At 48.1% G+C, this 27,515-nt stretch overlaps 1 protein-coding gene across 2 annotated transcripts in view; it reads right to left on the bottom strand.

Annotated features, from left to right (window-relative positions):
* LOC137321663 (cyclic GMP-AMP synthase-like) overlaps positions 1-23,297 on the bottom strand; it is a 33,946-nt gene extending 10,649 nt beyond the window's left edge. The window contains exons 1-5 of one of the 2 annotated variants that reach the window (XR_010962877.1): positions 22,259-23,297; positions 13,232-13,451; positions 11,439-11,708; positions 10,614-10,735; positions 2,786-2,895 (exon numbers count right to left, since the gene is read on the bottom strand). Coding sequence is in view for 1 of the 2 variants with exons in the window: in XM_067984165.1 (XP_067840266.1) it covers positions 9,176-9,524; positions 10,636-10,735; positions 11,439-11,708; positions 13,232-13,451; positions 22,259-23,287 (1,968 nt within the window). In the remaining variant the exon portion in view is untranslated. Of the gene's footprint in view, positions 1-2,785; positions 2,896-8,752; positions 9,525-10,613; positions 10,736-11,438; positions 11,709-13,231; positions 13,452-22,258 lie in introns of those variants that run through there. The other variant, XM_067984165.1, reaches the window with a different exon arrangement.
* Positions 23,298-27,515: the final 4,218 nt, after the last annotated feature.

The following is a 27,515-nucleotide window of genomic DNA, read 5'->3' as shown; positions in this document are numbered from 1 at the left end:
TGTACAAATATCCATCGATCTCAGCCTTGAATATACTTAACGACTGGAACTCTCTACCCCAGAGGGCTATGGATGCTCAAAGATTCACAACCCTCCAAGTGAAGAAATTTTTCCTCATCTCAGTCCTAAGATGAGGTTGGCCATTTGAGACTATGACCCCTAGTTCTAGATTCTCCAGACAGGGGAAACAGCCTCTCAGCATCTACCCTGTCAAGCCCCCTCAAAATCTTATATGTTTCAATGAGAGTACCTCACATTCTTCTAAACTCGGGAGAGAGTATAGGCCCATTCTACTCAATCTCTCCTCATAGGACAACCCTCTCATCCCGGGAATCAATCTAGTGAACCTTCGTTGTACCCCCTCTAAGGCAATTATATCCTTCCTTAGGTAAGGAGACCAAAACTGCACCCAGTACTCCAGGTGTGGTCTAACCAGAGCCCTATATAATTGCAGCAAGACTTCCTGACTCTTGTACTCCAATCCCCTTGCAAAAGAAGCTAACATACCATTTGCCTTCCTAATTGCTTGCTGTACCTGCATGTTAACTTTCTGTGATTTGTGTACAAGGACACCCAGATCTCCGAATACCAACATTTCTTAGTCTCTCAACTTTTAAGAAATATTCTGTTTTTCTATTCTTCCTACCAAAGTGAATAACCTCACATTTCCCCACATTATACTCCATCTGCCACCTTCTTGCCCACTCACTAACCTGTCTCTATCCCTTTACAGACTCAGTGTCCTCCTCACAGCTTACTTTCCCACCTCGCTTTGTATCGTCAGCAAACTTGGATACGTTACATTCGGTCCCCTCGTTTAAGTCATTGATATATGTGGTAAACAGCTGAGGCCCAAACACCAATCCTTGCGGCACCCTACTAGTTACAACCTGCCAACCTGAAAATGACCGGTTTATTCCTACTCTCTGTTTTCTGTCCGTTAACCAACCCTCAATCCATGCTAATATATTACCCCCAACCCCATGAGCCCTTACCCTTATGTAACAACCTTTTATGTGGCATCTTATCGAATGCCTTATGAAAATCCAAATATACTACATCTACTGGTTCCCCTTTATCTACCCCGTTAGTTACATCCTCAAAAAACTCTAATCAATTTGTCAAACACGATTTCCCTTTCATAAAACCATGTTGACTCTGCCTAATCATATTATGATTTTCTAAGTGTCCTGTTACCACTTCCTTAATAATAGATTCCAGCATTTTCCTGACAACTGATGTCAGGCTAACTGGCCTGTAGTTCCCTGTTTTTTCTCTCCCTCCTTTTTTGAGTAGCGGGGTCATATTTACTACCTTCCAATCCATGGGCAATTTTACCCAGAACTTTCTAGCACCTCCTACGTTCTATGAACTAAACAACACACTGCTTGCTGGTCGTTGAACTTTGTAGTAAATGTTTGGCCAACCTCCTCCTTGTCTATCCGTTGTAAAAGTTAGACTGAACCCAATGTGCGAATTGCTGCCCTTATGAGCATTATGGGGAAATGAAACTGCAACATGGGCACAGATGTGGAATTCTGTACATCAACATCTGAGGTCTTGGTCCTAGCTTAAGTCCACTTTAACTGGATAGAGAGATATATCCACATTGATCACAACGGCAATGCATGGTCCCTATAGTCTACAAGGCCCAGAAGAATAAACAATAGTGGCCAAGATCTCAATCCTGAAATACAAGCTGGGGTAGACTTCGCTAACCTCAAGATCTAGACTGTTGTTGGAGACCGAGGGGATATTTGCGGTATTTTCCAGCTGTGATACAGGGCTGAGATCAGTGACGTGGCTTTGAGATCTAGACAGTCAATCCGCCCTGGAGCTCCTTTCCTTTCTCTGGCCCGCCACAGTAAGTGGTCAAATCTCAAGGAAATAGTTGCAATGTCTACGTTGCCTAGAATAAGTTGAATTAGCCACTTGCATGAGCTCCCAGGTAAGGGGGAAAAAAGGTACTAGAAGAATGTATGGACATTACACTGCTCATTAAAAAGGATGAGTCGTGGGAAGCTTTTACTTGACTGAACAAGATCTTTGATTAGCATCCAATTTGTTTTTTCACAACTTCTGACCTTGCAAAGGAAGCCCAGCTCCATACAGGCTTGAGGCACTGAATAAGACGTAGCCACAAAGGAGCTCACGTAGGCTTAAGAGCAAGCTCATCAGATGGCATGTCATATAGGAAACCAAACTCAGCATCATGTCACATTGATTCAAAATGCTGGGCAATATATTTAGGTGTTCTTAATTTGTGGAATTCCTTTGATCACCTTTTGAAGCACTAACATTCTGCCTGCAACAGTGAAGGGCATGAACCAATGGGACAGGAATCCTGTAATTCAGACTAACTCCCCACATGCCAGATAGCGCTCACTTCATTTTAATGGCCAAATCCCATTCTGGCACAGACCCCTTTCAGTGGCATGAAAAACGCAACTGGTGAAATAGGTTTCCTCTGTCAAAAATTCGATGAAATGTCACCGGTCAGTTGGGGAATGAACAGAACGGTCAATTGGAAAAAAAACTGCAGTGTAAAAAATTGACAGTTGAAAGCAGGAAGAGGCACTGTAGGACAAACATGATCCACTGAGCAACAACACACCAGCTCTATAGGACGCATTTAGCGTTCTCATCCTTTGTTGGTGCTTCACTGAACTCGTGATCAGACAAGGTAAGGTTCACAGAACATCAGAAACAAAGCAGTCCCCCACCCCAGGGAAAGCCTTTAATTTTTAATTTGCTCTGGGAATATATTAGTGTTGCATTTGTTTACCTTTTGAGCTGGCACTCGAACTCTTGGGCCGGGCAAGGCATGACGGGCAAGTTTGTTCATTTTCCCTCTCAAGGTGGAATGGCTTGTTATTGCAATATTGCACCCAGTAACTGATGCAAAGTCAAGGTTAAAATCTTTTCATTTATTCATCACCAGTAACTTACATATCAACTTGTTTTTTAAGGTTCCCATTTAATAAAACAATCGAGCAATTTGAAATCACAAGTTTTATGTAAAGTAAACAATATTTCTCCTTAGAACAGATATGATGGATCGAATGCCTCCCATGTTGTAAACTTCTTTGGTTCTGTAGTTTATATTATAAAAGCAAAGGAATGAAGAATAAGAAGCATCATTTGGTGAATCCACTCTTATACTAAAATTTCTCCCTGTTTTTAATCTCCCACAGATTCTCCTTTGGGGGGATCGGATTAACACTGAAGATAAACTCTGTGAAAACTACTGCCATGATTGGGGCCTTGTAGTGAGGTGTATCAGGTTGGTTATTACAGTCCTTTGCAATCAGTGACCAAGCAGATCGAACAAAACTTCTCAATTATTGACATTTAAATAAACCGATCTGTGATCATTTGACCCTTCGTTGACCTATGAGGTAATGAATACTTGTGGAAATCTGCAGAGAATTTTGGTACAATGTGCATTTTTTTAAAAGCTGCATTGAAACGTGTATGCTGCCTAAAAAATTTAAATGGGAGGTAATATTTTAACATGAAATGTTAAATTCCGATGTCCACATTTACAATGGAAACTGTCACACTGTAATTACATCCTCCCACCAGTGAAGGCACTACAGCAGATGTGGACATAGGAGTTTATAATGGTAAAAAGTGACAGGAAGTGTGTGCAGGAGTGAAGTTTAATATAATAAATAATTAAAACTGCTTTTAATGTCTATTTTGCATCAATGTATGTGGCCACACAATTCAATAACAGGCTCTGACCTCTGCAGATTATAAACCTGACACATTCGGTATAACAAATGGAAAGGAATGAAACCCAAAGACAAACTAATCCACATTTAAAAACCAATATAAAATGAGAGCCACAATATTATAGTTACTAGTAAATTGCTTATGGTGTTACCCATTCAGTTGATGAATAAAAGTATTTTTATACAGAACGTGGAGGTGGAATTAGAATTCAGAAACTGGCTTCTCAGTCACCTTGTGCCAGAGCCTGCAACTACATCATAAGTGGACAGCAAAACTGAATGAAAAATGTTGACACAAAAGCATGATGAGAAACTGCTAACCAGAAGTAAGGTTAGGGTTAGGGTGTGCATTCTACCCCATTTTTAAAATCCTACCAGTCAACGTTCTGTGGCATTGAACAAAGGAAGTCCAGAGCAAGTGTGGTTTTCAGCCAGAGTGGGGCTCAAGGGCAGGAAATCATTGGGCCAGTGCATGCAGATGTAATCCAGTCCCCATTTTGTCCTTATTTTTACATATTCCCATTATAATATCCAATGTCCCCATTTATAATGGAAACTGCGTATGTAAACTTGTCACACTGTAATTACACCTTGTCGCCATTGGTGGTGTTACAGCGCATAGGAATTTATAATGGAGAAAGCTAACAGGAAGTGCATGTGGGCATAAGGTTCATTATATTAAATATGGATAGATTTAACCACTTAACCAAGTTCCTGCTCTTCTAATAATCTGAGGTTCCTACTGCACTATTATATTTGAATGCACTTATCTTTGTATGAAGTTCAACAGTTTGACTGAATGCTTTTTGATCCCAATAAATCGTGCAGTGTTTGCACCTGAGTTAAGGTGAAAGCAGGATTTTAGTGTTTAGTGTTTGATCCAGATTGGTTCAAAATACTTATCAAGTTCTCATTTCATAAAATGATACAGCACAGAAGGCCATTCGGCCCATCAAGCCTATGCTGGCTCTCTGAAAGAGTTATCCAATTGGTCCCATTCCCCTGCTCTTTCCCCATAGCCCTGTAAATTGTTCCCTTCAAGTATTTATCCAATTCCCTTTTGAAAGTTATTATTGAATCTGCTTCCACCGCCCTTTCAGGCAGTGCATTCCAGATCATAACAACTCGCTGCGTAAAAAAGATTTCTCCTCATTTCCCCCCTGGATTTTTTGCCTGTTATTTTAAATCTGTCCCCTCTGATTGCTGACCCTCCTGCCACTGGAAACAGTTTCTCCTTATTTACTCTATCAAAACCGTTCATTATTTTGAACACCTCTATTAAATCTCCCCTTAACCTTCTCTGCTCTAAGAAGAACAACCCCAGCTTCTCCAGTCTCTCCACATAATTGAAGTCCCTCAATCCTGGCACCTAGCATCCGCGATGCAGAGAAACTCGTGGATAGCACGTTTAGCGAGTTGGTCACGCTGCAGGTAAAGGGAGTACAGGCAGGAAGTGAATGGGTGACCACCAGGCAGAGTAAGAGGTGCAGGCAGGTAGTGCAGGGGTCCCCTGTGGCCATCCCCCTCTCGTACAGGTATACCGTTTTGGATACTGTTGGGGGTGATGGCTCACCAGGGGAAGGTGGCAGTGGCCAGGTTCATGGCACCGTGGTTGGCTCTGCTGCACAGGAGGGCAGGAAAAAGAGTGGCAGAGCTATAGTGATAGGGGACTCGATTGTAAGGGGAATAGACAGGCGTTTCTGCGGACGCAACCGAGACTCCAGGATGGTATGTTGCCTCCCTGGTGCAAGGGTCAGGGATGTCTCGGAGCGGCTGCAGGACATTCTGGAGGGGGAGGGTGAACAGCCAGTTGTCGTGGTGTATTTAGGTACCAACGATATAGGTAAAAAACGGGATGAGGTCCTACAAGCTGAATTTAGGGAGTTAGGAGTTAAACTAAAAAGTAGGACCTCAAAGGTAGTAATCTCAGGATTGCTACCAGTGCCACGGGCTAGTCAGAGTAGGAATGACAGGATAGCTAGGATGAATACGTGGCTTGAGAGATGGTGCAAGAGGGAGGGATTCAAATTCCTGGGACATTGGAACCGGTTCTGGGGGAGGTGGGACCAGTACAAATTGGACGGTCTGCATCTGGGCAGGACTGGAACCAATGTCCTAGGGGGAGTGTTTGCTAGTGCTGTTGGGGAGGGTTTAAACTAAAGTGGCAGGGGGATGGGAACCGATACAGGAAGTCAGTGGGAAGTAAAGTGGTGACAGAAACAAAAGGCAGTAAGGGAGAGTGTACAAAACATGACCGGACAGATGGTCTGAGAAAGCAGGGCAAAGACCAAGGGAAGTCTAGATTAAAATGCATTTATTTCAATGCAAGAAGTCTGATGGGCAAGGCAGATGAACTCAGGGCATGGATGGGTACATGGGACTGGGATGTTATAGCTATTACTGAAACATGGCTAAGGGAGGGGCAGGACTGGCAGCTCAATGTTCCAGGGTACAGATGCTATAGGAAAGATAGAGCAGGAGGTAAGAGAGGAGGGGGAGTTGCGTTCTTGATTAGGGAGAACATCATGGCAGTAGTGAGAGGGGATATATCCGAGGGTTCGCCCACTGAGTCTATATGGGTAGAACTGAAAAATAAGAGAGGATCACTTTGATAGGATTGTACTACAGACCCCCAAATAGTCAACGGGAAATTGAGGAGCAAATATGTAAGGAGATTACAGACAGCTGCAAGAAAAATAGGGTGGTAATAGTAGGGGACTTTAACTTTCCCAACATTGACTGGGACAGCCATAGCATTAGGGGCTTGGATGGGGAGAAATTTGTTGAGTGTATTCAGGAGGAATTTCTCATTCAGTATGTGGATGGCCCGACTAGAGAGGGGGCAAAACTTGACCTCCTCTTGGGAAATAAGGAAGGGCAGGTGACAGAAGTGTTAGTGAGGGATCACTTTGGGACCAGTGATCATAATTCCATTAGTTTTAAGATAGCTATGGAGAATGATAGGTCTGGCCCAAAAGTTAAAATTCTAAATTGGGGAAAGGCCAATTTTGAAGGTATTAGACAGGAACTTTCAGAAGTTGATTGGGAGAGTCTGTTGGCAGGCAAAGGGACGTCTGGTAAGTGGGAAGCCTTCAAAAGTGTGTTAACCAGGGTTCAGGGTAAGCACATTCCTTATAAAGTGAAGGGCAAGGCTGGTAGAAGTAGGGAACCTTGGATGACTCGGGAGATTGAGGCCCTAGTCAGAAAGAAGAAGGAGGCATATGACATGCATAGGCAGCTGGGATCAAGTGGATCCCTTGAAGAGTATAGAGATTGCCGGAGTAGAGTTAAGAGAGAAATCAGGAGGGCAAAAAGGGGACATGAGATTGCTTTGGCAGATAAGGCAAAGGTGAATCCAAAGAGCTTCTACAAATACATAAAGGGCAAAAGAGTAACTAGGGAGAGAGTAGGGCCTCTTAAGGATCAACAAGGTCATCTACGTGCGGAACCACAAGAGATGGGTGAGATCCTAAATGAATATTTCGCATCGGTATTTACGGTTGAGAAAGGCATGGATGTTAGGGAACTTGGGGAAATAAATAGTGATGTCTTGAGGAGTGTACATATTACAGAGAGGGAGGTGCTGGAAGTCTTAACGCGCATCAAGGTAGATAAATCTCCGGGACCTGATGAAATGTATCCCAGGACGTTATGGGAGGTTAGGGAGGAAATTGCGGGTCCCCTAGCAGAGATATTTGAATCATCGACAGCTACAGGTGAGGTGCCTGAAGATTGGAGGGTAGCAAATGGTGTGCCTTTGTTTAAGAAGGGTGGCAGGGAAAAGCCTGGGAACTACAGACCGGTGAGCCTGACATCTGTAGTGGGTAAGTTGTTAGAGGGTATTCTGAGAGACAGGATCTACGGGCATTTGGAGAGGCAGGGACTGATTAGAAACAGTCAGCATGGTTTTGTGAGAGGAAAATCATGTTTCACAAATTTGATTGAGTTTTTTGAAGGGGTAACCAAGAAGATAGATGAGGGCTGTGCAGCAGACGTGGTCTACATGGACTTTAGCAAAGCCTTTGACAAGGTACCGCATGGTAGGTTGTTACATAAGGTTAGATCTCACGGGATCCAAGGTGAGGTAGCCAATTGGATACAAACTTGGATTGACGGCAGAAGCCAGAGGGTAGTTGTAGAGGGTCGTGTTTCAAACTGGAGGCCTGTGACCAGCGGTGTGCCTCAGGGATCGGTGCTGGGTCCGCTGTTATTTGTTATTTATATTAATGATTTGGATGAGAATTTAGGAGGCATGGTTAGTAAGTTTGCAGATGACACCAAGATTGGTGGCATTGTGGACAGTGAAGAAGGTTATCTAGGATTGCAACGGGATCTTGATAAATTGGGCCAGTGGGCCGATGAATGGCAGATGGAGTTCAATTTAGATAAATGTGAGGTGATGCATTTTGTTAGATCGAATCGGGCCAGGACCTACTCTGTTAATGGTAGGGCGTTGGGGAGAGTTATAGAACAAAGAGATCTAGGAGTACAGGTTCATAGCTCCTTGAAAGTGGAGTCACAGGTGGATAGGGTGGTAAAGAAGGCATTCAGCATGCTTGGTTTCATTGGTCAGAACATTGAATACAGGAGTTGGGATGTCTTGTTGAAGTTGTACAAGACATTAGTAAGGCCACACTTGGAATACTGTGTACAGTTCTGGTCATCCTATTATAGAAAGGATATTATTAAACTAGAAAGAGTGCAGAAAAGATTTACTAGGATGCTACCGGGACTTGATGGTTTGACTTATAGGGAGAGGTTGGACAGACTGGGACTTTTTTCCCTGGAGAGTAGGAGGTTTAGGGGTGATCTTATAGAAGTCTACAAAATAATGATGTGCCTAGATAAGGTAGATAGTCAAAATCTTTTCCCAAAGGTAGGGGAGTCTATAACGAGGGGGCATAGATTTAAGGTGAGAGGGGAGAGATACAAAAGGGTCCAGAGGGGCAATTTTTTCACTCAAAGGGTGGTGAGTGTCTGGAACGAGCTGCCAGAGGCAGTAGTAGAGGCGGGTACAATTTTGTCTTTTAAAAAGCATTTGGACAGTTACATGGGTAAGATGGGTATAGAGGGATATGGGCCAAGTGCAGGCAATTGGGACTAGCTTAGTGGTATAAACTGGGCGACATGGACATGTTGGGCCGAAGGGCCTATTTCCATGTTGTAAACTTCTATGATTCTATGATTCTAGTAAATCTCCTCTGCACCCTCTCTAAGGCATTGACAGCCTTCCTAAAGTGTGGTGCCCAGAATTGGACACAATACTCCAGCTGGGGCCTAACCAGTATTTTATAAAGGTTTAGCATAACTTCCTTGCTTTTGTACTCTATGACGCTATTTATAAAGCCCAGGATCTCGTATGCTTTTTTACCAGCCTTCTCAACCTGTCCTGCCACTTATATTTATCTGAAGTTGAATCATATTTGACTGTTGTACAGTTAGATGGAGTTTGAGAAGATTGGGAAGCCTTTGTTTCTTTCACTTTCAATCAGCTGCAGAAGCACCTCTCTGCTTCTTGAATCAAACAATGAAGGGTTGAAGAGATTGTAGGTGGGGACAAAGAAATGAGAAAGGTTAGCTCTCTGAAGGTGATCAATGAAGTCATCCAAGAGCTGGAGAAAGCAGATATCAAGGTTTTCAAAGGACCACGTTTCATCCTTGGGTCTTTTGACACAAGCATGGAGCAGAGTTGTTTTTGCGTGATATGAGCAGACACGTGACAGTGGTCGAGGATTCTTCTCCTTCAGTTTTTGGATGAGGTGTTTCAAAAGCTTCAGACAGGATTTCCTGTAAAAATGAGAGTGGTTTCAGTCTACAGGTCTTTCTTGTGCCAACTTTCCCCCCGTCTTCCCTGACTCACAGATCCACAGGTGCCAACTGCTCTCTCACAACTCACCCAACCCCCCCATTCTTCACGGGTCAGCCTAGGCAGTGAGTCAATAGGTCACTCAACCACATGCAAGGTCAAAGCTGAGCCCCATCATGCCCACATCTGCACTTCTTACAGCGGGAGTATTGGATAGAAACCTGACACAGCGAACCCGGGCTGCTTTACTCCGCACCAGCCCAGGGTGCACTGTCCAATTATAGCTCACATAGCTCATTGCTGCTCTAATCCCAATTAGCTAATCCAGTGAAATCAAATGTGGGACCGATTGGTCTGTGTGAGTCAGTACTTTAACTCCACAAATAGCATGGAGGGTGAATGCCCAGTGTGGTACTAAGGCTTATGGACCAGTCTGTACCCAGATAGCTGATCTCAGCTGGCACAGTAACCTCGGAAGAACAAAATCACCCTGAATTCCTGCTTGTCATCACTACCAGTGACCCATGTATGTATGTGTTCATGTTGAACGAGGAGAGGAATAGGCTTGGTTATTGTATTCTCACGGTTGAAGAGCCTGCCGATACCCAAGACGCACGTGACCGCGCGGGCATGGTATGTCTGAAACTGTACCTCAGTACGAGTCAGTGCCTCTACACAGAACATTATAGCTTCAGGACAATTCTACAAATGCACACTCTCAGTATGGAGCCACAGCCGTTTGGAGCATTTATCAGGACACTCACTCTCCACTCTTCCCTCGTCTGCCCTCCTGGTTGTGCGTTAGGAGCATGAATTTGGAAATCTGCCCTCAAGTCTTTTCGTGAGTGTAACTGTCTCCATGTCATAAAACGACTGCTGCTGATATTAGCGGACAAACTCTGAACCAGTTCGAATGAGGTCTCTCTGGATTCATCCCACCGTTAACAGCAGGCAGAGGAATTTTACACCGAGGCGCTAAGCACCTAGCTTCTAAACGTCACCAGCCTCGTGCCATTTAATACAGAGAGAGAAAATTACTAAATGGGAGCAAAGAGCAGTTTGCAGGATACAGTAATAGGCAGCGAGTCTAACCTGCAGCATCTGGGTGATCCATTCTCACAGCAGGTCTTTAAGCTGCCATGATTCAAGAGCATCTTCTTCTCAATGTGAGAGAATGAAATCCGCCACATTTCTGCAATGATAAAAATATAGTTAAAACCTCAGGTTCACATCTGAACAAGTAATTAGCTGTGCTGCTTCTCAGGCTCCCTGTCTCGCCATTCATTTCCCTGTAGTCTGCCGTTGTAGCTTCATGTAGCTCGCTACAGTTTGTACAGAACTCTGGGTCTTTACCAACTCCTGCTGTGCTTATGCAATGAGGTGTAATAACGCCAGCCATCTTCTTGCAAAAGAGACCTCCAGCTACACAACTCCTGTGTTTTGTTTGTTCTTGCTAGGATCACTTGTGGGGTGACCTTCCATGGGGCCTCTCCTGCTCCCCGCCATAACTTTGGCAGAAGTTCGGTGGAAACCCCACTTATGACCAAACAGGGTTTCCTGCGAAGTTACGGCGGAGAATAGGAGTAGGTCTGAGGAACCTCACCCCTTAAACACTTAACCTTTTGTACAAATAAACACAGAACATTTTGCTCTATTATGTATATGGAGGGTTTGTCCTATTGTGTATATTGTGGGTTTGCTCCATTGTGTATTATGGAGGTTTTGTCCTATCGTATACACGGAGGATTTGTCTTGTGTATATGGAGGGTTTGTCCTATTGTGTATATGGAGGGTTTGCTCTATTGTGTATATGGAAGGTTTTTCAGTATTTCCTGATGCCGTTTAGTTTAAAATGAGACCAGTGTAAACCATGCGAGACTGTAACAGGTAAATACCTTTGTGTGATTGAGATCGTGTCCCTTGTGTCGCATCAAGAGGCTGCTTTGGCACGAGGTAAAAAGGCTCATTTCTGAAATCCCTCCTGACCTTCTTTCCCAACCAGTCTTCAATCTTTAGACCTTCGTTCGTGCTAATTGGCCAGCTTTGTGAATGCACTTCCAGAGCTAAAACCATATCCAGCGAGATGAACACATGGTCCTCTCCAGTGATGAGAAGAGTCACAGCAGGACTGCCTGGCTTTTTCCTTTCCAACTTTATTTGGAATTCTGTCAAAATGGTTTTCAAAGGAGTAAGTGTTCTAACCGACGGAGTGCTATAAATGATTATAACTGTCATAGATGACATAGTCTGGCTCCTTTACAGTGAGATTATCAACATGAAACACATTTTCTGGCATTCAGGGTTTCTCCTCCACAGTGAAGTACTAATGGTCGTCAGGAGCAACACAAACCAGAGGTGAAGTGACTGTTAATGGCTGTGCTCAACTCCCTGTCTCATTAGAAAGACTCAGAGGAACATAGGAACAGGAGAAGGTCGTTCAGCCCATCGAGCCTGTTACGAAGGAACAGGAGGCCACTCAGCCCATCGAGCCTGTTACACAGGAACAGGAGAAGGCCATTCAGCCCATCGAGCCTGTTACGAAGGAACAGGAGGCCACTCAGCCCATCGAGCCTGTTACACAGGAACAGGAGAAGGCCATTCAGCCCATCGAGCCTGTTACACAGGAACAGGAGAAGGCCATTCAGCCCATCGAGCCTGTTACACAGGAACAGCAGAAGGCCATTCGGTCTATCGAGCCTGTTACACAGGCACAGGAGAAGGCCATTGAGCCTGTTACACAAGAACAGGAGAAGGCCATTCATCCCATCGAGCCTATTACACAGGAACAGGAGAAGGCCATTCATCCCATCGAGCCTATTACACAGGAACAGGAGAAGGCCATTCAACCCATCGAGCCTGTTACATAGGAACAGGAGAAGGCCATTCAGCCCATCAAGCCTGTTACACATTCAATTAGATCATGGCTGAACTCACCTCCATTTACCCGCCTTTGCTCCATATCCCTTGATGCCCTTACCCAACAAAAATCTATCGATCTCAGTCTTGAAAGCACCAATTGACCCCCAGCATCCACAGCCTTTTGGGAGAGAGTTCTCGATTTCCACGACCCTTTGTGTGACTCCAGTGAGTGTGACACAGAAGTGGTTAAAACTAAAACCAGCAGACCAGGTCTGGTGGAATACTGAACCATTCCGAGCAGGAGGGTCCCAGGTACAATCCATGGTCTGGCTTCGTTAGCAGATCTCAGCTAGGGAGGCAGAGCAGGTAGTACAATATCCCCGAGCTCGGGAAGAGGAAAATCAGCAAGCTGTCCCACTCATGACTGGTATCCAGTGACCCCTCTGCCAATAGCACACGTCAGGTAAGGACACAATTGGTCTCGGCTCTCATGCAGTCCAATGGTGAACAGCCTCCAAAAACATCCATCATCTAGGTTCTTGCATGAAGAATGGCCACAAGGAGAAAGTGTCCAGGAGGTCAATTATCACCAGCCAGGGTTGGAGGTCAGTTATAACCAGCCAGGGTCGGGAGGTCAGTTATAACCAGCCAGGGACGGAAGTCAGTTATAACCAGCCAGGGTCGGAGGTCAATTATAACCAGCCAGGGTTCTTCAGAAGGGAATAGGAAAAGGACAGATTCAGTACAAAAACACATTGACCAATTATTGTGCAGAAGTTGCCCTGCAGTGGAGCCGGTGGAAATGATACGAACAAAACTCCTTACCAACCTGTCAGAGTTTTTGCTGCTTCTTTTATGAGTTTCCTGAGGTGACAAAGCATTTGTTCAGCTGACAGTGTTCCATTGTCAACAAATTGTTCAAGAGGGTTGCCACCTGGATTTCTCTTAAATGCCACTTGGTAGAAAGCACCTTCAGAATCCACTTCCATAAACTCAATTCTTTTAACGGGGATGGTAATCATTATATCAAATTCATTGGGTTCAGAAATCTGCAGGGGCCAGAAATAAAATGGTAAAATGAAGCTTACCCCATCACGAGATGATTGTCTCCCAGAACCATGGTTGGGTCTCCCCTTCCCCAGGGTGGGTGGGGTCTCCCATTCCCCCAGGGGTGTCTCCCCTTCCCCTGGGGTCTCCCCTTCCCCCAGGGGCGGGATCTCCCCTTCTCCCAGGAAGGTCTTCCCTTCCCCCAGGGGCGTGGTCTCCCCTTCTCCCAGGGAGGTCTCCCCTTCCTCCAGGGGCAGGGTCTCCCCTCCCCCTAGGGTCTTCCCTTCCCCTGAGGATGCATGAACATAATACCTGCGCTCATCAGCTGGGGGAGGACGGTGCACAGGTGTCATAAGCCAAGACTGCAGCAGGTATCCTCGGTCTCCCAGAAGCCAAACCTTGCACTTTTGGTCCATGGGGGAAGTAGAGGATTGTTGTAAAATGGCAGCTTTGTGACAGGAGAAGGCATCTACCTGTGGAGAGAGACATCTACCTGTGGAGAGAGACATCTACCCATGGAGTGTGACAGGCATCTACCTGTGGAGAGAGACATCTACCTGTGGAGTGTGACAGGCATCTATCTACCTGTGGAGAGAGACAGGCATCTACCTGTGGAGAGAGACATCTACCTGTGGAGAGAGACAGGCATCTACCTGTGGAGAGAGACATCTACCTGTGGAGAGAGACAGGCATCTACCTGTGGAGATATCTACCTGTGAAGAGTCTCAGACATCTACCTGTGGAGAGTGGGCATTCTGTAACCATCTAGTGCAGCTGCTCACAGACTAGCTCTGCATTGATTGAGGGGACGATCTTGTAGGATGTGAGGACTCCACTGTCGTGGGCAGGGGGTCATAGGGTAGTGGGTGAGCAATCTGTCACCTTCGATTTTGGGATATCGAGCAATGTGGGCGAAGGCCAGGGTGCCTTCTGCTGTTGATTGAGAAAGTGATGATATTCGCTCTGGCAAACTGCATCAATCACACCCATATGGACTGCAGGTCTGGAAGGAGCAGTGCTGATCTGTACAGCGCCAGTAGAGTCACGCTTGCCCTGAGGTGATCTAGCAGGATGGAAAAAAAACCCTGTCGTGCTTTATCTGCTCATCTGACAAGTCCAGGAAGGTGTGTATATTCAGATGGGTGGAGGAGGGTGGGATCAGGATCAGGATCAGGATTGGGATCAGACACTTTCCTATGTGGTGTCCTTGACTAGTGTCCTTGCATTCTCCCTCCTTCAAATAACCAAAATAGAGTGATTCCCTTCAGTTGTGGTCCTGCAGCTTATATGGGTGTGATGAAGAGTTGGTGTAATTCCATTCTTAACTTCGCAAAATCACATTGACACCTAAATGACACCACTTCCTGCCTGGTTTTAATATCTTTATGGAGCTCGAGCCCTTGGTGTGCTATATGGGTGGAGATCTCCAGGACTTCACGCTCTGTTGGCCTGCCTGTAAAGTTGAATTCTATTTTTATTACATGCTATTCTGATATTTTTACCCAGTTCTCTGAGGTTCGAATTTTATCGAGCTTGTCAATTTCTCCATGAAACCTGGATCATTAACTGTTTCACTGCCTGTGTATTTGATTCTTATCTTGCCCCATTTTCCCAGCCCAGGATACACAGGCATCACACAGCAGGTCGGGAGTGGGTAGGTGAAAGGAAGAAAGACTTGCATTTATATAGCGCCTTTCACAACCTCAGGATGTCCCAAAGTGCTTTACAGCCAATGAAGTACTTTTGAAGTGTAATCACTGTTGTAATGTAGGTGGGGTTTAGCAGTAATGGCCTTGGGTTGTGTGGTTTTGGAGCAGTTAAGGTGGAGGTGGTGGTAGAATTTGGGGGTGTTTCTAGGGGTATTACTACACTCTGCAGAGGGTAAGCCTGCAACTTGTTGCTCTGAGGGAGTGGAATGTGTGTTTGATTTGATTGGTCTGACAGTGGGACGGGTCCCTGGGAACCTGAGCAGGGAGACACAGGAGGGGGAAACAAGGAAAGAAACAAAAGAAAGAAAGGGAAGAAGCAATAGTGGAAGGCAGAGAAAACAAGGGCGAAAAACAAATAGGGCCATAGTGCAAAATAAAACTAAGATGACTAGCAATCTTAAAAAGACAAGACTAAAGGCATTGTGTCTTAATGTGCAGAGCATTCGCAATAAGGTAGATGAATTAACAGCGCAGATAGATATTAACGGGTATGATATAATTGCGATTACGGAGACATGGCTGCAGGGTGACCAAGGATGGGAACTGAACATCCAGGGGTATTCAATATTTAGGAAGGACAGGCAAAAAGGGAAAGGAGGTGGGGTAGCGTTGTTAGTAAAGGAGGAAATCAATGCAATAGTGAGGAAGGATATTGGCTCGGAAAATCACGATGTGGAATCTGTATGGGTGGAGCTAAGAAACACCAAGGGGCAGAAAACATTGGTGGGGGTTGTCTATAGGCCCCCAAACAATAGTGGAGATGTAGGGGAGGGCATTAAACAGGAAATTAGAGACACATGCAAGAAGGGTACAACTATAATCATGGGTGACTTTAATCCACACAGATTGGTCAAACCAAATTAGCAATAATACTGTGGGGGAGGAATTCCTGGAGTGTGTACGTGATGGTTTTCTAGACCAATGCGTTGAGGAACCAACTAGAGAACAGGCAATCCTAGATTGGGTATTGTGCAATGAGAAAGGATTAATTAACAATCTTGTTGTGCGGGGTCCCTTAGGGAAGAGCGACCATAACATGATAGAATTCCTCATTAAGACGGAGAGTGAAGTAGTTGAATCCGAAACTAGGGTCCTGAATCTAAATAAAGGAAATTACGAGTTGGCTATGATAGATTGGGGAATTTTACTAAAAGGGATGACGGTGGATAGGCAATGGCTAATATTTAAAGAACTTGTGCAGGAATTACAACAATTATTCATTCCTGTCTGGCGCAAAAATAAAACAGGAAAGGTGGCTCAACCGTGGCTTACAAAATAAATTAGGGATAGTATTAGATCCAAAGAGGAGACATATAAAATTGCCAGAAAAAGCGGCAAGCCTGAGGATTGGGAGCAGTTCAGAGTTCAACAAAGGAGGACAAAGAGATTGATTAAGAGGGGAAAAATAGAGTATGAGAGTAAAGTAGCAGGGAACATAAAAACTGACTGTAAAAGCTTCTATAAATATGTCAAGAGAAAAAGATTAGTGAAGACAAATGTAGGTCCCTTACTGTCAAAAATGGGGGAAATTATAATGGGGAACAAAGAAATGGCAGAACAATTAAACACATACTTTGGTTCTGTCTTCACAAAGGAGGACACAAATAACCTCCCAGAAATGTTAGGGAACCAAGGGTCTAGTGAGAGGGAGGAACTGAAGGAAACCAGTATTAGTAAAAAAAATAGTGCTAGGGAAATTAATGGGGCTAAAGGCTGACAAATCCCCAGGGCCTGATAATCTACATCCCAGAGTACTAAAGGAAGTGGCCTTGGAAATAGTGGATGCATTGGTGATCATCTTCCAAAATTCTATAGACTCTGGAATAGTTCCTACAGATTGGAGGGTGGCAAATGTAACCCCACTATTTAAAAAAGGAGGGAGAGAAAAAACAGGGAATTACAGACCAGTTAGCCTAACATCAGAAGTGGGGAAAATGCTAGAATCTATTATAAAAGATATGATAACAGAACACTTGGAGGGCATTAACGGGATTGGACAAAGTCAGCATGGGTTTATGAAAGGGAAATCATGCTTAACAAATCTGCTGGAGTTTTTGAGGATGTAACTTGTAGAATAGATAAGGGAGAACCAGTCGATGTGGTGTATTTGGATTTTCAGAAGGCTTTTGATAAGGTCCCACACAAGAGGTTAGTGTGCAAAATTAAAGCACATGGGATTGGGGGGAATATACTGGCATGGATTGAGAATTGGTTGACAGACAGGAAACAGAGAGTAGGAATAAACAGGTCTTTTTCCGGGTGGCAGGCAGTGACTAGTGGGGTACCGCAGGGATCAGTGCTTGGGCCCCAGCTATTCACAATATATATCAATGATTTGGATGAGGGAACTAAATGTAACATTTCCAAGTTTGCAGATGACACAAAGCTGGGGTGGAATGTGAGCTGTGAGGAGGATGCAAAGAGGCTCCAATGTGATTTAGACAAGTTGGGTGAGTGGGCAAGAACATGGCAGATGCAGTATAACATGGATAAATGTGAGGTTATCCACTTTGGTTGTAAAAACAGAAAGGCAGATTATTATCTGAATGGTGATAGATTGGGAAAAGGGGAGGTGCAACGAGACCTGGGTGTCCTTGTACACCAGTCGCTGAAGGTGAGCATTCAGGTGCAGCAAGCAGTTAGGAAGGCAAATGGTATATTGGCCTTCATTGCAAGAGGATTTGAGAACAGGAGCAGGGATGTCTTACTGCAGTTATACAGGGCCTTGGTGAGACCACGTCTGGAGTATTTTGTGCAGTTTTGATCTCCTTATCTGAGGAAGGATGTCCTTGCCACGGAGGGAGTGCAACGAAGGTTTACCAGACTGATTCCTGGGATGGCAGGACTGACGTATGAGGAGAGATTGGGTCGACTAGACCTATATTCACTAGAGTTTAGAAGAATGAGAGGTGATCTCATCGAAACATATAACATTCTAACAGGACTAGACAGACTAGATGCAGGGAGGATGTTCTCGATGGCTGGGGAGTCCAGAACCAGGGGTCACAGTCTCAGGATACGGGGTATGCCATTTAGAACCGAGATGAGGAGAAATTTCTTCACTCAGAGGGTGGTGAACCTGTGGAATTCTCTACCACAGAAGGCAAGTCATTAGATGTATTCAAGAAGGAGATAGATATATTTCTTAATGCCAAAGGGATCAAGGTATATGGGGGAAAAAGCGGGAACAGGGTACTGAGTTAGACGATCAGCCATGATCATTTTGAACAGCGGAGCAGGCCCGAAGGACCGAATGGCCTACTCTTGCTCCTATTTTCTATGTTTCTATGATATGACAGAGGAGAGTGGGGTCCCAGGATCTGGGAGCATTGGAAGGAGGGGTCACCGGGGCAAGTGATAGGCCTGGAGGGGGGGGGGGCTACGTGGTGCAGAATGGGGGAACAGGCTTCTGGTAGAATGAGGGCTTGACAATAGGTGAGCACTGGGGGGACATGAGGATCTGAACACTGAAGGTGTGGGAGAAATACCAAGCACTGAAGCAGGGAATCCTGGAGTCTGGGAGCAGTGGCTTCAGCAGCAGTAGAAAGTTCCAGAATAAAGCGGCACTTCAAGTGGGCTCCTGGTAGCACTGAGAAGGGAACTCTGGAGGGGGCTATGTCTGGGAGCAATGGAGAGGTCTCCTATCATCCGGGAGCACACGGAACGGTGTCCCAGGGTCTGGTGGAAGTTCTGAAGTCTGAGAGCACTGGGAGGGGAGTTCTGGAGCTGGGAGGGGAGGTCTGGGAGCACTGGAAGGGGAGTTCTGGAGTCTGGGAGCACTGGGAGGGGAGTCCTGGAGTCTGGGAGCACTGGGAGGGGAGTTCTGGAGTCTGGGAGCACTGGGAGGGGAGTCCTGGAGTCTGGGAGCACTGGGAGGGGAGTCCTGGAGTCTGGGAGCACTGGGAGGGGAGTTCTGGAGTCTGGGAGCAATGGGAGGGGAGTCCTGGAGTCTGGGAGCACTGGGAGGGGAGTCCTGGAGTCTGGGAGCACTGGGAGGAGAGTTCTGGAGCTGGGAGGGGAGTTCTGGAGTCTGGGAGCACTGGAAGGGGAGTTCTGGAGTCTGGGAGCACTGGGAGGGGAGTCCTGGAGTCTGGGAGCACTGGGAGGGGAGTCCTGGAGTCTGGGAGCACTGGGAGGGGAGTCCTGAAGTCTGGGAGCACTGGGAGGGGAGTTCTGGAGCTGGGAGCACTGGAAGGGGAGTTCTGGAGTCTGGGAGCAATGGGAGGGGAGTCCTGGAGTCTGGGAGCACTGGGAGGGGAGTCCTGGAGTCTGGGAGCAATGGGAGGTGAGACCTGGAGTCTGGGAGCACTGGGAGGGGAGTTCTGGAGCTGGGAGCACTAGAAAGGGAGTTCTGGAGTCTGGGAGCAATGGGAGGGGAGTCCTGGAGTCTGGGAGCACTGGGAGGGGAGTCCTGGAGTCTGGGAGCACGGAGGGAGTCCTGGAGTCTGGGAGCAATGGGAGGGGAGTCCTGGAGTCTGGGAGCACGGAGGGAGTCCTGGAGTCTGGGAGCAATGGGAGGGGAGTTCTGGAGTCTGGGAGCAATGGGAGGGAGTCCTGGAGTCTGGGAGCAATGGGAGGGAGTCCTGGAGTCTGGGAGCAATGGGAGGGGAGTTCTGGAGTCTGGGAGCAATGGGAGGGAGTCCTGAAGTGTGGGAGCAATGGGAGGGGAGATCTGGAGTCTGGGAGCAATGGGAGGGGAGTTCTGGAGTCTGGGAGCAATGGGAGGGAGTCCTGGAGTCTGGAAGCAATGGGAGGGAGTCCTGGAGTCTGGGAGCAATGGGAGGGGAGATCTGGAGTCTGGGAGCAATGGGAGGGGAGTTCTAGGGTCTGGCAACAATGGAGAATCAGATACCAGGGTCTAGGAACACATGAAAAAAACGACTTACATTTCTATTGCGCCTTTCATGACCTCAGCAAAGCATTTTACAGCCAATAAAATACTTTTAAAGTGTTGTCACTGCTGTAATTAGGAAATGCAGGAACCAATTTGAGCACAGCAAGATCCCACAAACAGCAATGAGATAATGACCAGATAATGTTTGTTTAGTGATGTTGGTTGATGGATAAATATTGGCCAGGACGTATGGGATGGGCCGCAGTGTGTAGCAGCATTTGGAAGGCCCCGAGTCTGGCAGCACTGAGATGGATCTTGAAGAGTGAATCCCAGAGACTGTGGGTATTGGGAATGGCGGATCTGACCACTGTGGGGGGGCGGGGGGCGGGGGGGGGGGGGGGGGGGTGGAGAGAGGTGGAGGATCTGGATCAGCCCATTCCCAGGCTCCTGCGCTATCTGCCTGGTTCCTGGTCTGAAGCTGGTTTTAAGTACGAAATGTGCTCTAATACTGTAGTTGGTGATCGTTCACTTATTCTGTAATTAATCGGGAGATACGGGACTTATAATTCTCTTCTCTGAGACAGAGGTGACACAATTAGCCTGCTCTGCTTAACTATAAAGTTTACAAAATTCAATTTATCTTTTAGGCATAATCCGCAGGTATCAGCAGCCTAGAGCAATAAACAGCTAAAGTACATATTTCATAATTACAGTCTACTCCTCTTAATTCAAAGTATTTTTTGCTTGAAATAATTCAAATGATTCAATTATTTGAGGTGATCAATTTAAATAAAACACAGGAAGCATTTTTTGCACAACTTTAATTCAAATTATCAGGTAATTCAATTAAAGCTATTTTCAATTAAAAGGAGTGTAGGCTGATTAAAACCATGCTTTATTTCACCAATCCTCACCATAGCTACTCTTTCTCTGTCTCGCTTTATATTTTTGTCTCTCTAGCTGCTTCTCTCTGTATCTCCCCCTTTGTCTCTTTGACTGTCCTCCTCTGTGTCTCTGTCTGTCAGTCTCTCTCCAGTTGTCTTTCTGTTTTTGTCTTTAACTCTCTATTTTTGTCTCTCTCTGTCTCTGAATGTCTGTCTGTCTCTCTCTTTCTATTTGTCTCTTTCTGCCTGTCTCTCTCTCTGTCTGTCTGACCCCTCTCTGGCTGTCCCCCTCTCTCTCTATCCCCCTCTCTCTCTATCCCCACCTCTCTTTCTAACCCCCCTCTCTCTCTGTCCCTATCTCTCTCTGTCCCCCCTCTCTCTGTCCCTCCCCTCTTTCTGTCCCTCCCCTCTTTCTGTCCCTATCTCTCTCTCTGTACCCCCTCTCTCTCTCTGTCCCTCTCTCTCTCTGTCCCTATCTCTCTCTCTGTCCCTATCTCTCGCTCTGTCCCTATCTCTCTCTGACCCTATCTCTCTCTCGGTCCCCCCTCTCTCTCTGTCGCTATCTCTCTCTGACCCTATCTCTCGCTCTGTCCCTATCTCTCTCTGACCCTATCTCTCTCTCGGTCCCCCCTCTCTCTCTGTCCCTATCTCTCTCTCTGTCCCTATCTCTCGCTCTGTCCCTATCTCTCTCTGACCCTATCTCTCTCTCGGTCCCCCCTCTCTCTCTGTCGCTATCTCTCTCTGACCCTATCTCTCTCTCGGTCCCCCCTCTCTGTCCCTATCTCTCTCTGTCCCTATCTCTCTCTGACCCTATCTCTCTCTCTGTCCCCCCTCTCTCTCTGACCCTATCTCTCTCTCTGTCCCCCCCTCTCTCTCCCTCTGCCCCCCCCCCAACCTCCCTCTCTCTGTCCCTCTCTGATTAATGTTCTTTCTCAAGTGAAAAATAAGCATTTGGTAAAAGTTCAAATGTACATTTGGTGTTAAAAATTCTTCAGATGGTTTTCAAGTCACTTTCAACAACATTTAATTCCTGTCACCGGACGAGGAGATAAAACTTGTACTTGGAAAATCCCGAGAGAACCGATTGAGACGCATTAGGAATTTATGCAAACTGTACATTCTGGGATTGCCCAGGAACCTCAATGACTCACAGTATGAAACTAGATTAAATTACACCAGAAAAAATCGGGCCCAGGCTGCATTCCCCGATCCACTTCACTCTCCTTAGCCTGACGGACACGTTATTTTCAGAAGAAGGAAGTTAGAACCGATTCCTGCACCTAGAAATGAAAGTAAGAGCGCGGGAGCGGAGGAAGGAAAATATTTGAAAAAGGAACAAGGCGGAAAAGCGACCCTGGAAGCGGCGGGTCAAATAAAGATACCTTCACATTCTCGTAGTAACTGCCACTCGATAACTTTTTAATTGCTGCAAAACAACCTCCAGAATCCTTCCTGATGTGGGACAACAAGTGATCGACCACCTCATTGACCCGTCTCGCCGCTCGGCCCTTCTCAGCCGACCTTAGCCGCAGGCTCTCAACCACAGACTTCAACAGTTTGTACATATTCCGATCTCTCTCGCTGCTGGTGCCAGTTTTATCCCTGCTGGTGTCACCCCCAGTCCTGCTGGTGCCAGTCTTATCCCTGCTGGTGCCAGTCTTATCCCTATTGGTGCCAGTCTTATCCCTGTTGGTGTCACTTACAGTCCTGCTGATGCCAGTCTTATCCCTGCTGATGTCAGTCTTATCCCTGCTGGTGTCACCCCCAGTCCTGCTGGTGCCAGTCTTATTCCTATTACTGCCAGTCTTATCCCTGCTGGTCTCACTTACAGTCCTGCTGGTGCCAGTCTTATCCCTGCTGATGTCAGTCTTATCCCTATTACTGCCAGTCTTATCCCTGCTGGTCTCACTTACAGTCCTGCTGGTGCCAGTCTTATCCCTATTGGTGCCAGTTTTATCCCTGCTGGTGACACCCCCAGTCCTGCTGGTGCCAGTTTTATCCCTGCTGGTGCCAGTCTTATCCCTATTGGTGCCAGTTTTATCCCTGCTGGTGCCAGTCTTATCCCTATTGGTGCCAGTTTTATCCCTGCTGGTGACACCCCCAGTCCTGCTGGTGCCGATCTTTCTTTCACTCGCATCGTTGTGCTTGGCGCTGCTCTTCCCGCCAATGTCTGTGGAGCCGTTGCGGGAGTTGATGCTTTCAACTGGGGGACAGCTGCTCGCCCCCGACCGCTGCTTGGACCCTTTCCCCGGATAATCCTTTGGCTTTCCGCCGGGGCCAGTTGCTGGTGGCGGAGCTGCGCTGCTGGGGTTCGCAGGCGATGGTCCGGGTCCGGGTCCGCGTCTCCGTCTCTCGCTCATGACTCGGTCCGAAGCTAAAATCCGACTTGTTCGGTGATCCTCGATCAGCATCCGGCAGAAGTGAAACTGAACCTTCCCCGCACAGAACCTGTGAAACCCCGCCCCAACTCCAGAATCACTCCGACTCCCGCCCCCAACTCCGGGATCACTCCGACTCCCGCCCCCAACTCCGGGATCACTCCGACTCCCGCCCCCAACTCCGGGATCACTCCGACTCCCGCCCCAACTCCAGAATCACTCCGACTCCCGCCCCCAACTCCAGTATCACTCCGACTCCCGCCCCCAACTCCGGGATCACTCCGACTCCCGCCCCCAACTCCGGGATCACTCCGACTCCCGCCCCCAACTCCAGAATCACTCCGACTCCCGCCCCCAACTCCGGGATCACTCCGACTCCCGCCCCCAACTCCAGAATCACTCCGACTCCCGCCCCCAACTCCAGAATCACTCCGACTCCCGCCCCAAACTCCAGAATCACTCCGACTCCCGCCCCCAACTCCAGAATCACTCCGACTCCCGCCCCCAACTCCAGAATCACTCCGACTCCCGCCCCAAACTCCAGAATCACTCCGACTCCCGCCCCCAACTCCGGGATCACTCCGACTCCCGCCCCAACTCCAGAATCACTCCGACTCCCGCCCCAACTCCAGAATCACTCCGACTCCCGCCCCCAACTCCGGGATCACTCCGACTCCCGCCCCCAACTCCGGGATCACTCCGACTCCCGCCCCCAACTCCAGAATCACTCCGACTCCCGCCCCCAACTCCAGAATCACTCCGACTCCCGCCCCCAACTCCGGGATCACTCCGACTCCCGCCCCCAACTCCGGGATCACTCCGACTCCCGCCCCCAACTCCAGAATCACTCCGACTCCCGCCCCCAACTCCAGAATCACTCCGACTCCCGCCCCAACTCCGGAATCACTCCGACTCCCGCCCCAACTCCAGAATCACTCCGACTCCCGCCCCAAACTCCAGAATCACTCCGACTCCCGCCCCCAACTCCAGAATCACTCCGACTCCCGCCCCCAACTCCGGGATCACTCCGACTCCCGCCCCCAACTCCAGAATCACTCCGACTCCCGCCCCCAACTCCGGGATCACTCCGACTCCCGCCCCAACTCTGGAATCACTCCGACTCCCGCCCCCAACTCCGGGATCACTCCAACTCCCGCTCCCAACTCCGGAATTACTCCGACTCCCGCCCCCAACTCCGGGATCACTCCGACTCCCGCCCCAACTCTGGAATCACTCCGACTCTCGCCCCCAACTCCCGCCCCCAACTCCGGAATCACTCCAACTCCGGAGTCACTCCAACTCCCGCCCCAACTCCGGAATCACTACGACTCCCGCCCCCAAATCCGGATTCACTCTGACTCCCGCCCCAACTCCAGAATCACTCCGACTCCCGCCCCAACTCCGGAATCACTCCGACTCCCGCCCCCCAACTCCGGAATCACTCCAACTCCAGAGTCACTCCGACTCTCGCCCCCAACTCCGGAATCACTCCGATTCCCGCCCCCAACTCCGGAATCACTCCGTGTCCCGCCCCAACTCCGGAATCACTCCGACTCCCGCCCCAACTCCGGAATCACTCCGACTCCCGCCCCCGACTCCGGAATCACTCCGATTCCCACCCCCATCTCCGGAATCACTCCAACTCAAGAATTACTCCGACTCCTGCCCCCGACTCCGGAATCACTCCGACTCCCGCCCCCGACTCTGGAATCATTCCGACTCCCACCCCCAACTCTGGAATCACTCCGAATCCTGCCCCAACTCCGGAATCACTCCGACTCCCGCCCCCGACTCCAGTTTCACTACGGCTCCAGCCCCCAACTCCGGAATCACTCCGACTCCCGCCCCCGACTCCGGAATCACTCCGACTCCCGCCCCAACTCCGGAATCACTCCGACTCCCGCCCCCGACTCTGGAATCATTCCGACTCCCACCCCCAACTCTGGAATCACTCCGAATCCCGCCCCTAACTCCGTAATCACTCCGACTCGCGCCTCCTACTCCGGAATCACTCCGACTCCCGACCCCGGATTCACTCTGACTCCCACCCCCGACTCCGGATTCACTGTGACTCCTGCCCCCCGACCCGGATTCACTCTGACTCCCGCCCCCGACTCCGGACTCACACCTGGTCGCCGGCACACTCTTGACTTACTCTCGCCCCGATCACTCCCGCCAGCACTGTGGTCCCAACGGGGCCAATTACAGCGGATTTAAAGTGGAGTTTCAGGCTTCCCATCAGTCGAACAGGAATGTGATTTACTGCGGAAATCTCACGTCTTTATAGCAGACAGTCCTTAAAAACCCAAATCCATTCCATTGCATCTTTTATTGTTTAGAAATTTCTTCAAGTTCTGCTAAGTAAATTCTACGATGCAACAATATTGACGGTTACAATAACTCAATCCAGAGCGGAGTGGAGCAAACCCGGCCTGGCTCTAATTTTAAGATTGTACCCCCTCGTTCTGGACTTCCCCGCTAGAGGAAATAACTCCTCTGTATCTATCCCATCGGATTTTTTTATCATTTTAAACACCTCAATTAGATCCCCTCAACCTTCTAAACTCAAGTGAATACAACCCACGTTTATCATAATTTAACTCTTTAAGCCCTGGTATGATCCTGGTGAATCTGCGCTGCACGCCCACCAAGACCAATATATCCTTCCGGAGGTGTGGAGCCCAGAACTGAACACAATACTCCAGGTGGGGTCTGACCAAGACTCTGTACATTTGGAGCATAACTTGCTCCTCTTTGTATTCCAGCCCCCTTGAGATAAAGACCAACAACCAATTAGCCTTTTTGATCACTTTTTGTACCAGCACTGTACACAACTTGCATTTATATAGCGTCTTTAATATAGAAAAACATCCCAAGGTGCTTCACAGGTGTGTTATCAGAGACAAATGGACACTGAGCCAAAGAAGGAGACATTTGGAGGGGTGAACAAAGCTTGGGTTTTAAGGAGGGTCTTAAAGGAGGAGAGGGAGTTGAAGAGATGGAGAGGTTTAGGGAGTGAATCCCAGAGTTGACCCTGTTCCACATGTGGGTAACGCGCCCAGTGAAATCAGGGTGCTCCACACGCGATCGCAGCCTAATTGAAGGTACTTACGCGTGCTTCCGGGTTTCCCGTTCCAGACCTGCGTAGCATGCGCGCTGCGCACCCGCATCACAAGCTGTCAGCAGGAGGAGCCCTATTTAAAGGGGCAGTCCTCCAATGCTCCTCCTGCAGCAAAGAAACAATTTTGGAGCATGGAGCAGGCCAGAGGCAAGGCTGCTCGAAGGTTCTCTGCCTCCTCACTCCAGGTGCTGCTCGATGGGGTGAGGAGAAGGAGGGAAATTCTTCCCATCTGATGGGAGGAGGTGGCCTCCCTCTGCCACCAAGAAGGCCTGGCTGGAGGTGGCCGAGGAGGTCAGCAGCAGCGGCAATGTGTGCCGAACCTGGGTCCAGTGCAGGAAGCGCTTTAATGACCTAACCAGGTCAGCTAAAGTGAGTATACTTACGCATTCTCCCACACTCCGTCTTCCACATCACCTCCACCACCTCAAAACTCCTTCTGCACTGCCACCACAACACTCTCACATCACTCCTCACATCCACTCAACCATCATCCTCACTTTGCCTGCACTTACTCACTGCCCTAGTTCCCATTCAAACACTACCACGCAACCCAATACTCATACAATCTCATGGCTATGTCTCACACGCACCCTCCCATGCATCTCCCTCGCAGTTACCCCCACCCACACCAATGCATGCAGCGGGTCACTATGCAACCATCACTCAAGCACGCCTCTCTGTGTTTTGCCTTGATAGGAGAAGAGATGTCAGAACACCTGGAAGAGGGCAAGGACCGGAGGGGGCCCGCCACACCAGGTGGTCTTAACGGACGCGGAGCAGCAGGCACTCGAGATAAGCTGCATGCTGGAGTGCCTGTCCGTGGCGGATGCCGAGACTGGGAGTGCACAAGCGGCTGGTGACAGAAATCTAACACTCAGCACTCATGATAGCGAATGATCTTAGCATCACTTGGCATCTGCAGCACCTCAACATCTGTCCACATGCTAATATTGCTTTCTGTTCTCTTGCAGGGCCATCTGCGAGTGCCGTGACTGCGGAGGGCGATTCCTCAGAGGACCTGCCGGCCTCTGAGGGGGCACCGTCACATCTGAGCGAGCCATCCACCAGCGCAGATACACACACCTCGGTGGGTCCCCGTCCTCACTTAGTTGGGCTTGCACATGGTGAGTCACCACGCAC

Source organism: Heptranchias perlo, chromosome 5 (assembly GCF_035084215.1).
Source record: "Heptranchias perlo isolate sHepPer1 chromosome 5, sHepPer1.hap1, whole genome shotgun sequence".
NCBI classification, from domain to species: Eukaryota; Metazoa; Chordata; class Chondrichthyes; order Hexanchiformes; family Hexanchidae; genus Heptranchias; species Heptranchias perlo.
Note: the sequence above shows the minus strand (reverse complement) of the source record. Positions and strands in the feature narration are given on the sequence as shown.